Source organism: Colossoma macropomum, unplaced genomic scaffold, assembly GCF_904425465.1.
Source record: "Colossoma macropomum unplaced genomic scaffold, Colossoma_macropomum, whole genome shotgun sequence".
Classification (NCBI taxonomy): domain Eukaryota; kingdom Metazoa; phylum Chordata; class Actinopteri; order Characiformes; family Serrasalmidae; genus Colossoma; species Colossoma macropomum.
The window spans coordinates 11,143,823-11,154,948 of NW_023494791.1; the positions used below are offsets into that span (position 1 = coordinate 11,143,823).

Sequence of the window (11,126 nt, forward strand, 5' to 3'; positions counted from 1 at the left end):
CTAGAGTCAAAACAGGGTCAATGGAGCCAATGCAGCTTTAAATACTTAAGTGGAATATGGGGCAATTATGTTCCCTAACTAAAGGCATCAACCCAATGACAGCATTATTACCCTGAAAGGTACAGTTTTTGTGGGCGTGGCTTAATCACTGTCATTTGTCTCCAACACTATGAGGACACCACATAAATTTTTACCCAGTAGCACCCATATATTCAGTAATAACTAATATTTAACCAATCCTATCCTAGGTACTAATCCTGTGTTGTACATAGTTATATGCAAGAGCACTCCTGATAAAATGATGCGCTGATTTTTTAAGTGAAAATAAGTACACGTCCTCCACAGAGAGCACACCTGCACCGTTAGAAGTAAAGGTACTATGCAGGTTTTTCGTTCATCAAGGTACAAACAATGTAAACGTTCCCTCAAAGGAACAACAGTGGTTTTAGGGTCCAATTGTGCACCTTAAGTAGGTTTTTCCAGGTGAAAAGTACATATTTGTACCTTTTCATATCCAAATGTTTTAAAACAGAACAATAAAATAAAAAGCCTGGAGACGAGACGGGGTGTGTGGAGTTAATACAGCTTAGAAAATATGATTTCAATGGATTATGGTACAGTTATGTTCCCTGACTAAAGGTACTGAGATGTACCCCTGAGGGTACCACCCCAGTGACAGTTTCATACCTTTGTTTCTGAGAATGGGGGCACATTTTAGTGCACAACTACTTTTAATTTGCAAAATTAATGTGAAAATATGAAAAAAAAACAATGTGGCTGGTTTAAGAGTTACAGGATGTTTTATATTGCATGTTTTATTTTTTCCCCCAAATGTTAAACTCAACAAATAAATAAAAATTATGCACAAAAAAACTGCAGAAAAATGAGATATTTAAGTGTGTTCCATATACAGGATATTAACTTATTTCCACTTAAAAAATCTACAAAACAGTTATACTTAACGTGTTCAAACTTTGGCATATGGCCATACATGATAAATACGTGAATGATGAGTGAAAGACATACTCGATGCTTTTAGATGTGTTTTCTATTTCAAACATAATCTTGGCAAATTTTATCAGGGTTTTGCACCAGTGCAAAACTTACATTATCCGTTTTTTTACAATACAAATGCTTTCCTAGTGTGCCTTTCTAAACGTTTCAAAAGCCCTTTAATATACCTTTACTGGCACATTGTTAAGCTTAATAATCTTAGTATACAAAAAGATTAAGCTGTACAAAAAAACAGAGAGAAAATGCAAAAGCTGCAGATGGATATCTGCCATAAAGCTCTAATCGCCTGCCAAAAAGAAAAGCTGAAGGAGGCTGAACACTGTAACTGGTTGTGAAGGAGGGTGGGCGTACACGGTGCTTTGCTGCCATCCAGCGGCAGCCAGGTGTAGCCCCGAATGACTCGAAGTGTCTTCCAGAGAGGATGTGGCCTGTGGACTGATTATCTGAGAGCGTTTCTCGTCACCAGTCCTGGGACGACTTCTGCGTAATGAACCTGAGGGACAGGTAGTAGAGCAGCATGAAGACCAGCACTACAGCAATCAGCACCAGATAGCAGGAGAACAGCGGGAACTGGTTCATATGCAGCGCCTCCACCACCTGGCAGGGACGAGACGAAGAAACAGACCAGGAGTTACAGAAATGGCCGTTTGAAACTGGTTATGTGCGTTTTGGTGTATTGTGTGGGGTTTCTTACTGTCATGCCGTCGATGTTGATGGTGAAGTTGCCCAGGTTGACTGAATATGAGAGGCCGCGGAACTGGAGCTGCAGCATGCCCTCAAACCCCCAGCGCATGAAGGAGATGTGGGAGAACCAGGAGGCCACTGATGGACAGAGAACATGGCACACGCCGCCGTTTCATTAGCGCTATTCAGTTAAACAGCAAAGCACTGATGTAGCTACGGGCTCATTGTTAAAATCGTTGAACTTTAGCCTTCAGAGAGCGCTGGAAGATGGGCGGGGCTATGTATTTAACCCCGCCCCCGTACAGCCCCTAACTGCTATATGGATCCAGTCCACCAATCTAGCTAATCTTCTCCTGAGTGCGTTTTGTGGAGACTGCGTCTAAAGCGTCCACGTGTCTTGTCATCTTTTGTCGTGGTCATTCTGTGGTCTTCTTAATGACGTAATCGAATACTGTGAATATGCGGATATATATATAACATGTTTAACATATTGGGAATATATACATATATATATATATATATATATATATATATATATATATATATACACACACACACACACATAACCTTTACATAGGCCACATTTTATGTTTTATTTTTTATGTTTTATTAGTAATTATGCATTAAAATATGCAGACGTGTTTTCTGTAGAGGATGTGTTTGACTCCAAACCTTATGCTAAAGGGCTATTTCACGATTTTATATATATATATATATATATATATATATATATATATATATATATATATATATATGTGGGCTCTTACCCGTCCACATGTTGTCCAGGCTCATGACAAAGCCCCCTGTCAGGTAGAAGACGGTGAAGAGCGCATTTCCCATGAAGGCTGAGGTCTGTAGCGTGGGCAGTGCTGCTGCCACGAACAGAGCCATGGACCGACTGCAGTACACCATGAGCCATACCAGTATGAAGCTCAGCAGGAAGCGGTCTGGTGCGGTATTGAGGCCAGCCAGCCAGTAGATGGGCAGACCGTACACAAGGGTGAAGACACAGTGCTCTGGTAACTCCCCCAGGACCTAAGATACACAGGGAGATAACACACCCAGTGGTTAGACATGGTTATAATCACAAGAGTTTAAGGATAAAGGGAATACAGAATATGATGCTATGCTGTTTACTCAAAAAAGAGATTACAGTTTTCACAAAGTCAGCAACAGAAGCCACATGGAGCTCTGCTGCCTTCTTGTGGTCAATATCTAAACTAGTCCTGCTGGTGTGGTTCACTGCAAGTGTAGGAATGTTTACCTTGGCAAAAAAGTATGAGGTTATTGAGTACATCCTATCCTCCAGTTCATGGTAAAGCATGGCTCTCTCTGAGTGACCTGTAGATGCCCAACACAAAACAATGCTGGGTGCATACAAGTAAAGGAACAGCCTCTTATTCTATAACAAAAGAACCTAGTGTGACTGTTTTAGCCTGTACATGTGCTGGTAACTCACACTTCGCTATGACATCCAGCACCACAGCGAAAGGCGTCAGAGCTCCTATCATGTAGAGCAGGGCCACGGTGTCCTGCATGGACAGCCGCTCCTCTCCCGCCCCAAAGTAAAGGAAGCCAACAAGCAGTGACATCAGCAGGGCCTCCAGGCCATGGACCACCACCATCACCAGGTTACGGTAGTCATTATACACCTGCCGTCTAATAATCACACCAATACAATCGTTTGTGTTTGAGATTAGCACAAATTCATCTGTTATAACTATGCTGGAAACTAAGCATGGATAAAAATGAATTTACACAACTTTCCCCTTAAACTGAATGTCACTGATCAGCTGACACATAGATGGTATTTGCTTTTGAGGCTTTGAGGCTAATGTTGCTAACATGTAAGACAGTTTATACCCCACCAGTTAGCGTCATGCAAAGTTGTTAGAGTTCCACTGATTTTTCACAATTTCTGCATAATTAAATAGTTGAGATGTAAACAGAGCCATTCAGAGTGGTTTGATGTGAAATGTCCCATTCTAGAGAAACTTATCGAGTTAGAATTGTTCACAGAAAGCCTTCACAGAAAGTTGTTACACTAAATGGTTACAAATATGGTTCCTGATGTCTGAGACATTATTTTATGATAGTTTGTAACAAAGTTTTGACCTAAAATCTAATTTTAATGGACAGGTGTATGTGAAGTGCTATAAGGCAAAATAGTACCCAAAGAATACTTACAAAACATATTCATATATGCGTTCAATATATGTTCATGTCTTTTAAAGGCATGTAGGTTCACTGGTTGCGTATTTGTTCATATTTATAGTAAATAAAATGGCTATATTTGTGTTGTAGACATCACAACCCATGGATCCCATCACAACCACTGTAAAGAAATCTGTCTTAATTCTGAAAGTTTCTCTACAGTTAACTATTTGTTATCAAATTACTCTGAATGACTTTAAATCTCACTGACTGAATTATTCAGAATTATAATTTACGTAATCTCAGACTCGCTTGTGTAGTTTCTGAGATTGCAGGCCTTTGACACACTGTTATCTATGAAAATTGGCAAAAGTATGCTGCATAACTAAGGCTTTGTTCAGACTGCAGGCAAATCAGATTTTTTTCTCAAATCAAATCTTTTGAGAGACTGTCCACACTCTTATTTGCAATTGATCAGATCGGATTTGTGTGTCCAGACATCACCATCACTGCATGGGTTGCTGTAGTAACAACGTTAACAGTAACAGTAACTATGTAGCAACGCTAGGGATGCAGATTTTTAAACGCGGATGCAGGAGAGATGGGATGCATCATCTCACCCGCCAACCTCTTCAAAAATCTCTGGCATAAGCTTGAACCTTTGGGGCTCTTGGATTTGACATTAACGTTGTTCACCGCATTGCAAGTGATGCAAAAAATTCTTTGAAATCTGATTTGAGCAGCCAGAGCACCCAGACTGAGATGCCTCTTATAAAAATCAGATTGGAATCACATTTCAGATCACCTCTAAATGTGGCTTGGATCCACTTTGCAAAAATCACATTGTATGTGGATTTTTGCTGTCTAGGCTATCAAAAATCAACCTGGAAACAATCTGGATATGCCAAAAATTTGGGCTGACAATCTGAACAAAGCCTAAAAACAAAAGTCCATTTTCTGTCCATTTAGCTACATTATCCTCGTAACTCCAGTGCAAAACAGAGACCCAAACATTCCTTTAAAAAAGTTTACAGAATAGATATACAGGCTAATACTCATACAGGGCTTTCTTACTTAATCAGGACAGTGAACTGGTGCAGTCGGCCAGGCAGGTGGTCCATCTGTTGGGACACTGTGATGATGCTTTCGTCTTTTGATTCGGAACGGATGTTGCTAGCAAAAACACAGTGAAAGAACACTTTGTGAGCTGCTGCCTGTTTTTTTCCGCCTAGGAAAAGCACTTGTGCCATTTGGGCTTGCAAATATGTGAAGACCCTTCAGATATGGGTCAGTAAAAGAGCTTTACCTTTGGGTATTCTCCAGCGCTGAAACACTGTGCTCCTCTGACTTCCACATGAAGTCATTGGTGTTCTTCACCTTGTCCTGAAAATGGGCTGCCAAGATCCTGGCTAGTTCTAAACATGCAGCCTCTTTCTCCAGACTGCGCCGGTCAATGCTGATCAAGTCCACTGTAACAGAGGAACACAGTTCAGATACCTTGACCAAACTAATTCAAACTGAGATAGATGTAGGTTTTATGGATTTGAGACGTGTTCCCTCACCATAGTAATCTGAGGGATTGCAGTAGCGGGGGCACGGATACCCCAGAGATGTAAAGTAGGACACCATGTCTTTGGCTGGGCCACAGTATACGGCTGAGCCTGAAGAGAGCAGCACCACCAAGTCAAAGAGCTGAAAGATGTCTGAACGGGGCTGGTGGACCGAGAGCAGGACCAGACGGTTCCCTCGGGCCAGGCGGGACAGGGTGATGACCAGGTTGTGGGCAGTGAAGCTGTCAAGACCTGAAGTAGGCTCATCAAGGATAAGAATGCCTGAAAACAAATGAACAATATGGGATATCTGCATGTATGGATGTTTATGAAGGTATATCTGCTGTTCTATTCAAAGACTATTGGCTGGATAGGTTCAATTCCCTGTTCAGACAGGGAAATCAGTGCTATGCCAATAAGAGTCCTTGGGCAAGACTCCTGATGCCACATTCGCCTACCACTGTAAATCCACTGTAAATATGGTAGCAGTCTGTTTTCTTTTTCCAACTAACTATATTAGATGACTGTTCTTAGTCACCATGAGCCTTTTTATCTTGATACATCCCAGACTCACCTGGGTTCCAGAGAAGCTGAACAGCGATGCTGACCCTCCTCCTCTCCCCACCGGACACACCCCGTACATAGTCATTCCCTACCCGTGTGTTAGCACACTGTCTTAGCCGCAGTTCAGCAATGACCTCGTCCACCTGTGCAGAGACCTTAATTAAGATTACATACCCACTGGACAGAAGGGCTGACACTTAATGCATATTCAGTTTTTAAAGGAATTTTTCAAAAATCCATTTTTTAAAAGAAACATGTTTTTCCCAATAATTCACCAAACTTTCCCTTTTTCTTGAGTGAACTGATGGGGTCGATTTAGTAGGCAGTAGCTTTGTCGTTTAATAAATCATTCTTATCCCAGCTTGTTTTGGGTAAAATTACATACACTCACCATCCACTTCTCAGGAAACACCTTCCTAGTTCTTCCACTTACTGGCCACTTTGTGACGTCCACCTACGTTATAGGACCTCTGTATAGGAGTACAATTACAGGCCGCAGTCCATGTGTTGCTGCACAGATTGTCAGTCACCCCCTGCATTGTTGGTTACTTTCTGACCACAGGGCTGCTATTGACCATATTGTTTTAGTGGTGGCAGAAGGGCATAAGTGTAAAGTAAAAGTGTAAAGTAAAAGTGTCAAGTAAAAGTGTAAAGTAAAAGTGTAAAGTAAATGCTCCTAGATGTACTTAAAAAGTAAAAGCACTTTTGTAAAAAGCTGTCTGAGTTTCTAATTCTATTCTTTATTGTGTGTTAATAATGGTCTGTGCCAAACCTTCATGCATCTGCAAAATCATACAAATGACTGATTTTAATATTCGTTTTTTGTTTGTTTTTTGTACCATTTATGCTGAAAACTGTTTTTTGTTAAATAGGTCTTGTAAGGAAAGTTGAATAAGGATTTTTGTCTCTCAATATATTTTCACATTAGAGAATAAATGCTGGCTCATGACTATTGCTTTCTTTGGATTCCATTTGAGAATGACTTATCATTCTCATCTGCTGCTTCTCTATTAGCATTTTTCCATTTTTTTCCACATTTTTGGTAGCTGTGTAAGCAGCCAGTCATAGGTAACTAATTTTCTAACAAATTGATGCTTGACGATAAAAATTGCAGTTAGCAAGCCTAGTCTGAATGTGTGGTGAGTAGAAAAAGTACAGATTTTTCTTTTGAAATATAGTGAGTAAATGTAAAAAGTGACAGAAATACTCAAGTAAAGGACAGACACTTAAAAAAATGACTTAAGTATGGTAACAAAACACTTCGTTATATTTTGTCCATGGAGGCCCCTCAGTGACACAGCATTGGTAGTGTGTTACTTTCGTATGAGAATTTAAAATAGTCCACTACCTTAAATGTTCAGCCAGGAGCTGTTCTGTGGTCAGAAACTCACCATTGGGTGAGGATGACTTACACATTTAGTGCATGGCAACTATTAAACTACAGCATCTAACTGTACACCAGTGAGGTGGACCTACAAGGAAGATGTTATTAATGAAGTGGGTAGTGAGTGTGTGTATAATTCTGGAACGTTGGTTGACCTTTCCTTCTACTGCGTGATTGCGTAACTGGAAGTTATCTGATCATGTTATGCTGTTCAAGAAGACGGGGAAGAATTCAGAAGTGTTCAGTGGTTTACCCTATGATCTTTCTGCGCCTGTGAGTAATATGTTGGCAGACGCAGCTGGGCCACAAAGAGAAGAGTCTCCCGCACAGTCAGGTGGGGTAACAAGCGGTCTTCCTGCCGGACGTGAGCAATGCTCTTCTTCACTAGCGAAGGTGTGGAGGGTTTACCATTGATCAGTATCTCTCCGGATTTCTTAATGCCGCCTTCATCCCGACATGTTATGATGTCCAACAGGGAGGTCTTCCCACAGCCTGGGAAGGATGAAGCCAGAAGGAGTAAAGATGGATGTGCTTATCTCTCTGGTTTATAAAACCCCTTTACCTCAGAACCCTCTACCCTGATTACATTTGACCGATATCACTTTCACGCCTTATCTCAAACTTGTCTCTAGTCCCTGCCAAATGATTTCCGTTGCTTCAAGAATTAAAGCACCCTTTAAAGGGCCCATATCATGGACAATAACACTTTTTAAACTTGCTTTTTTAAAAAATAAGAGTCTGTAGTGTGTTAGTAAGTTTCAAAAATACTGTTCACCCTCCAGTCCACACAGATGGAAATTAAGTTGCAAAAACTGTGGGTTTTGAATTCACTATCACAACCAATATATTTACATATAGTCAGAGAGCAGTTTAGCTCCACTGTTCAGCTCAACTGGACTGCTTTTTGAATGAGGCGCAATACAGGGCAGCCAATCAGAACAGAGCTCATTTACATTGATCAGTCTTAAAGGCGCAGTAACAAAGTGCTGTGTCTTACGTGTAAGGGATATAGAGAGGTTGGAATTGTCATGTAAAAATAAATTATGACTGTTTTGGAACACAAAGCCACATAAATGTCACAAGTGGACCTCGAGGAAATAAAAATAAATGCAAGGAAAATACAGCATTTAGAGCCTTTAAGAGGGAATCCCACCATTTTTCAAAATAACCATTTAATTCAAACATTGGATGCGAACAAGATGTAAACAAGGTGATTCGGAGTGGTTTGTTGTGAAATTGTTCAATGCAGAATTTACCAATTTCTTTACAACCGGTAGTGATAGGAACCAGGGCTTATGATGTCTGAAAAAATAAGTTTTCTTTTGGGGACTATTTTTCCTCACAACACCCTGCATAGAAAATTTCAGGCCAAAACTTGCTTACAAAACTATTGAAAACAATGTCTCAAGCAACAGGTAGTGTATTCATAACCATTTAATGTCATAACTTTCTGTGAGCTTTTGCAGGCCAGACATCTGGTTCCTGTCACCACCACTGTGGAATGTGACATGGTAAGTTTGTCTAGAACAGAGCACTTCATATTAAAATAGACTGAATGACTTTGTTTACATCTTAACCATTTGTTTATGCAGACATTTTAAAAACTCGGTGGAATTTCCCGTCAGGTTGGACTGTTTATCAGGACTTTGACTTTCTTTTGCTGGTGTGGTCTAAGACTTATTCCTACCTGAGCTGCCGATAACAGCCAGCATTTGGCCGCTGTGCACCCGCAGGTTCAAGTCCTTGATGGCAGTCTGCTTATTGCCCTGCACCTCCCAGGGCATCTTAAACTCAGACAGTCTCTCGTACCAGGGGATCTGAGCTGCTGTGTCCACCTAGAGTACACACACAGATCGATGTTACATCATGTGCATCCATGCTTAGTAGTGCCAAGAAAACATCACTACACAGTTTACAGTCTGTGTGTGTGGAGTCCACTACACTAATACACACATTAGAACTGACTGAATCATTTTAGGGAAAAGTTAACCCTTTAAATTGATAAGGACCTGTATGTGGGACCACACTTCAGTTCCTCACTCTCAGAACTACATAGCTACATTTCATTTTTTTAGCACTTACTGAGTAATAAATCTTTAAATTAATAACTGCATAAAAAGCCTGCTGTTTAGGGGTTTCTAAGAATGATTTGTTTTATTAAATAAACAGAACAGATACCTGATAGTGCAGATTCTTGACCTCCAGTTCATTGCAACCCCCACTGTAGGTAAAATAGAGGCTGCTGTCTTCTTCTCCTGAGGGAAACAGGCTAATGTCTCTGTCCTGTGTGCGAGAAGGAGGCATTAATGTCACGAGACAACCCTTATGTTAATTTATTTTCTAGTCAAAAAGGCCATTAAGAACAAGTTATTTATCAGTGTCAGAAAAAGTAGAAGAAAAAACAGGAGTTTCCCAAACTGGAGTTCAAAAACGGATTAGAGATATAGACAAATTGGAACTCCTAAAAACCATGCACGACTGAATGAGTCCAAGTTCGTAATTGGATTGCGAGAAGTAGAAAATGCAACTTTTAAGAATGAACTTTGAAGTTGTGGAAAAATATTCCTGCATATTTCTTTGAAAAACTGAAAGCAAGTCTCTCGAAAAGAATGGAAGCTGTAATCAAGGCTAATAGTGGACACACTAAATACTGAAAAAATTGATACTGTATTTCGTTTTTTAGTCTTTAGTATGATTTTCTGTTAAATATATTTTCTTTCTTCCTGACACTGAAAAATTAATAATTGGTAATTAATGCCCATTTGACCGTACATACAAAACAATATGTATATATGTGTTAGTTTAACCCCTTAACATCCCAGGCTTATTACATACAAAGACATATTATTCAGTAACAACAGGGACATCAAAGCAAACTGGTTGAGCTTCTTAGATTATGGAAATGTGTAATAAAACCTGTTGAGGGGTTAACCATTTCCAAATCTGTCCTCATGGAAGCCCAGTATTTAAAATTACCATCCAATACCCAAAACCTCAATCAATCAATCCTTCACTAAAATTCGCAAAATTTAATTTTGTTTTTTTACTGACAAAAACATACTGCTGTGATAAATAGTTTTAAACAATTTTCTTGGATGCCTAAGACTTTTCACAGTCCTGTATGTTCAAAGACATTAATGTTTTGAATGTTTCTCATGCTCTATTTAGTTTTATTATGGTAGTGGTCACCTTGACCGAAGCATTATAGAGAACATGCCGTTCCAAAGAATCTGTTAGTGAGGCACTTCATGTGTCTCAGCCAATTGTCCACTTGTAAAACTGATTAAAGTCTTAACCATTTTATCAGATTCCAGGAGATAAGCGGACAATGTTGAATCCTCGCCTGGTTCAGGGTCCGTTCAAATAATGGCACACATGCTCATTATATAATACAGAGCTTTTTGTACAGCATCTCTCTGTGTAAACTCTTGAGTGGTAAAATCAATAGCTCAGATGCAATAACGAAGCTGGACAGTGAGGAAATGAATACGAAGAGGCTTTCAGAATCCTGAATGGTCCTGAATGACCTGTGCTCTCTATCTCTCTGTGTTACAGTGTCCCTGTTCAGTTTGTTCGCCCTGATTTCCCCATGCTGGTTCTCACTCACCATGCTGGGTGGCAGCGCTGGGATGCTGAGGCTGCTTTCCGAATCCAATTCGCTCCCACTGGACATGGTGCCTGACAAGTGGAACTAGTAGAGTTGCTGAATTGGGAGTCTAAGACCCCTCGGTCCAGGTTGGAAGCCTGAAGGAGCACCTGTTGCTCTCTCTGCTGAG

The 11,126-nt window shown here is 40.3% G+C and overlaps 1 protein-coding gene across 1 annotated transcript; it reads right to left on the reverse strand.

The window, feature by feature from the left end:
* Positions 1-781: 781 nt before the first annotated feature.
* On the reverse strand, positions 782-11,124 carry abcg8 (ATP-binding cassette, sub-family G (WHITE), member 8). Its single transcript, XM_036573840.1, has 13 exons — positions 10,958-11,124; positions 9,529-9,633; positions 9,038-9,185; positions 7,604-7,842; positions 5,977-6,109; positions 5,415-5,684; positions 5,159-5,321; positions 4,927-5,025; positions 3,158-3,357; positions 2,963-3,039; positions 2,466-2,733; positions 1,709-1,836; positions 782-1,611 (listed from the first exon to the last, which is right to left on the reverse strand). Exons 1-13 carry the CDS (start codon positions 11,021-11,023, stop codon positions 1,474-1,476), a joined length of 2,034 nt encoding a protein of 677 aa, XP_036429733.1. The 5' UTR covers positions 11,024-11,124; the 3' UTR covers positions 782-1,473.
* Between the last annotated feature and the right edge of the window lie 2 nt (positions 11,125-11,126).

Excerpts from the sequence above, each read along its gene's own strand:
- abcg8 (XM_036573840.1), bottom strand. The coding sequence starts at position 11,023 with ATGTCCAGTGGGAGCGAATTGGATTCGGAAAGCAGCCTCAGCATCCCA. Across the intron at positions 9,186-9,528 it reads TCAAGAATCTGCACTATCAG|GTGGACACAGCAGCTCAGAT; the intron begins GTATCTGTTCTG and ends TGTGTACTCTAG. Across the intron at positions 5,322-5,414 it reads CAATCCCTCAGATTACTATG|TGGACTTGATCAGCATTGAC; the intron begins GTGAGGGAACAC and ends CCTCTGTTACAG.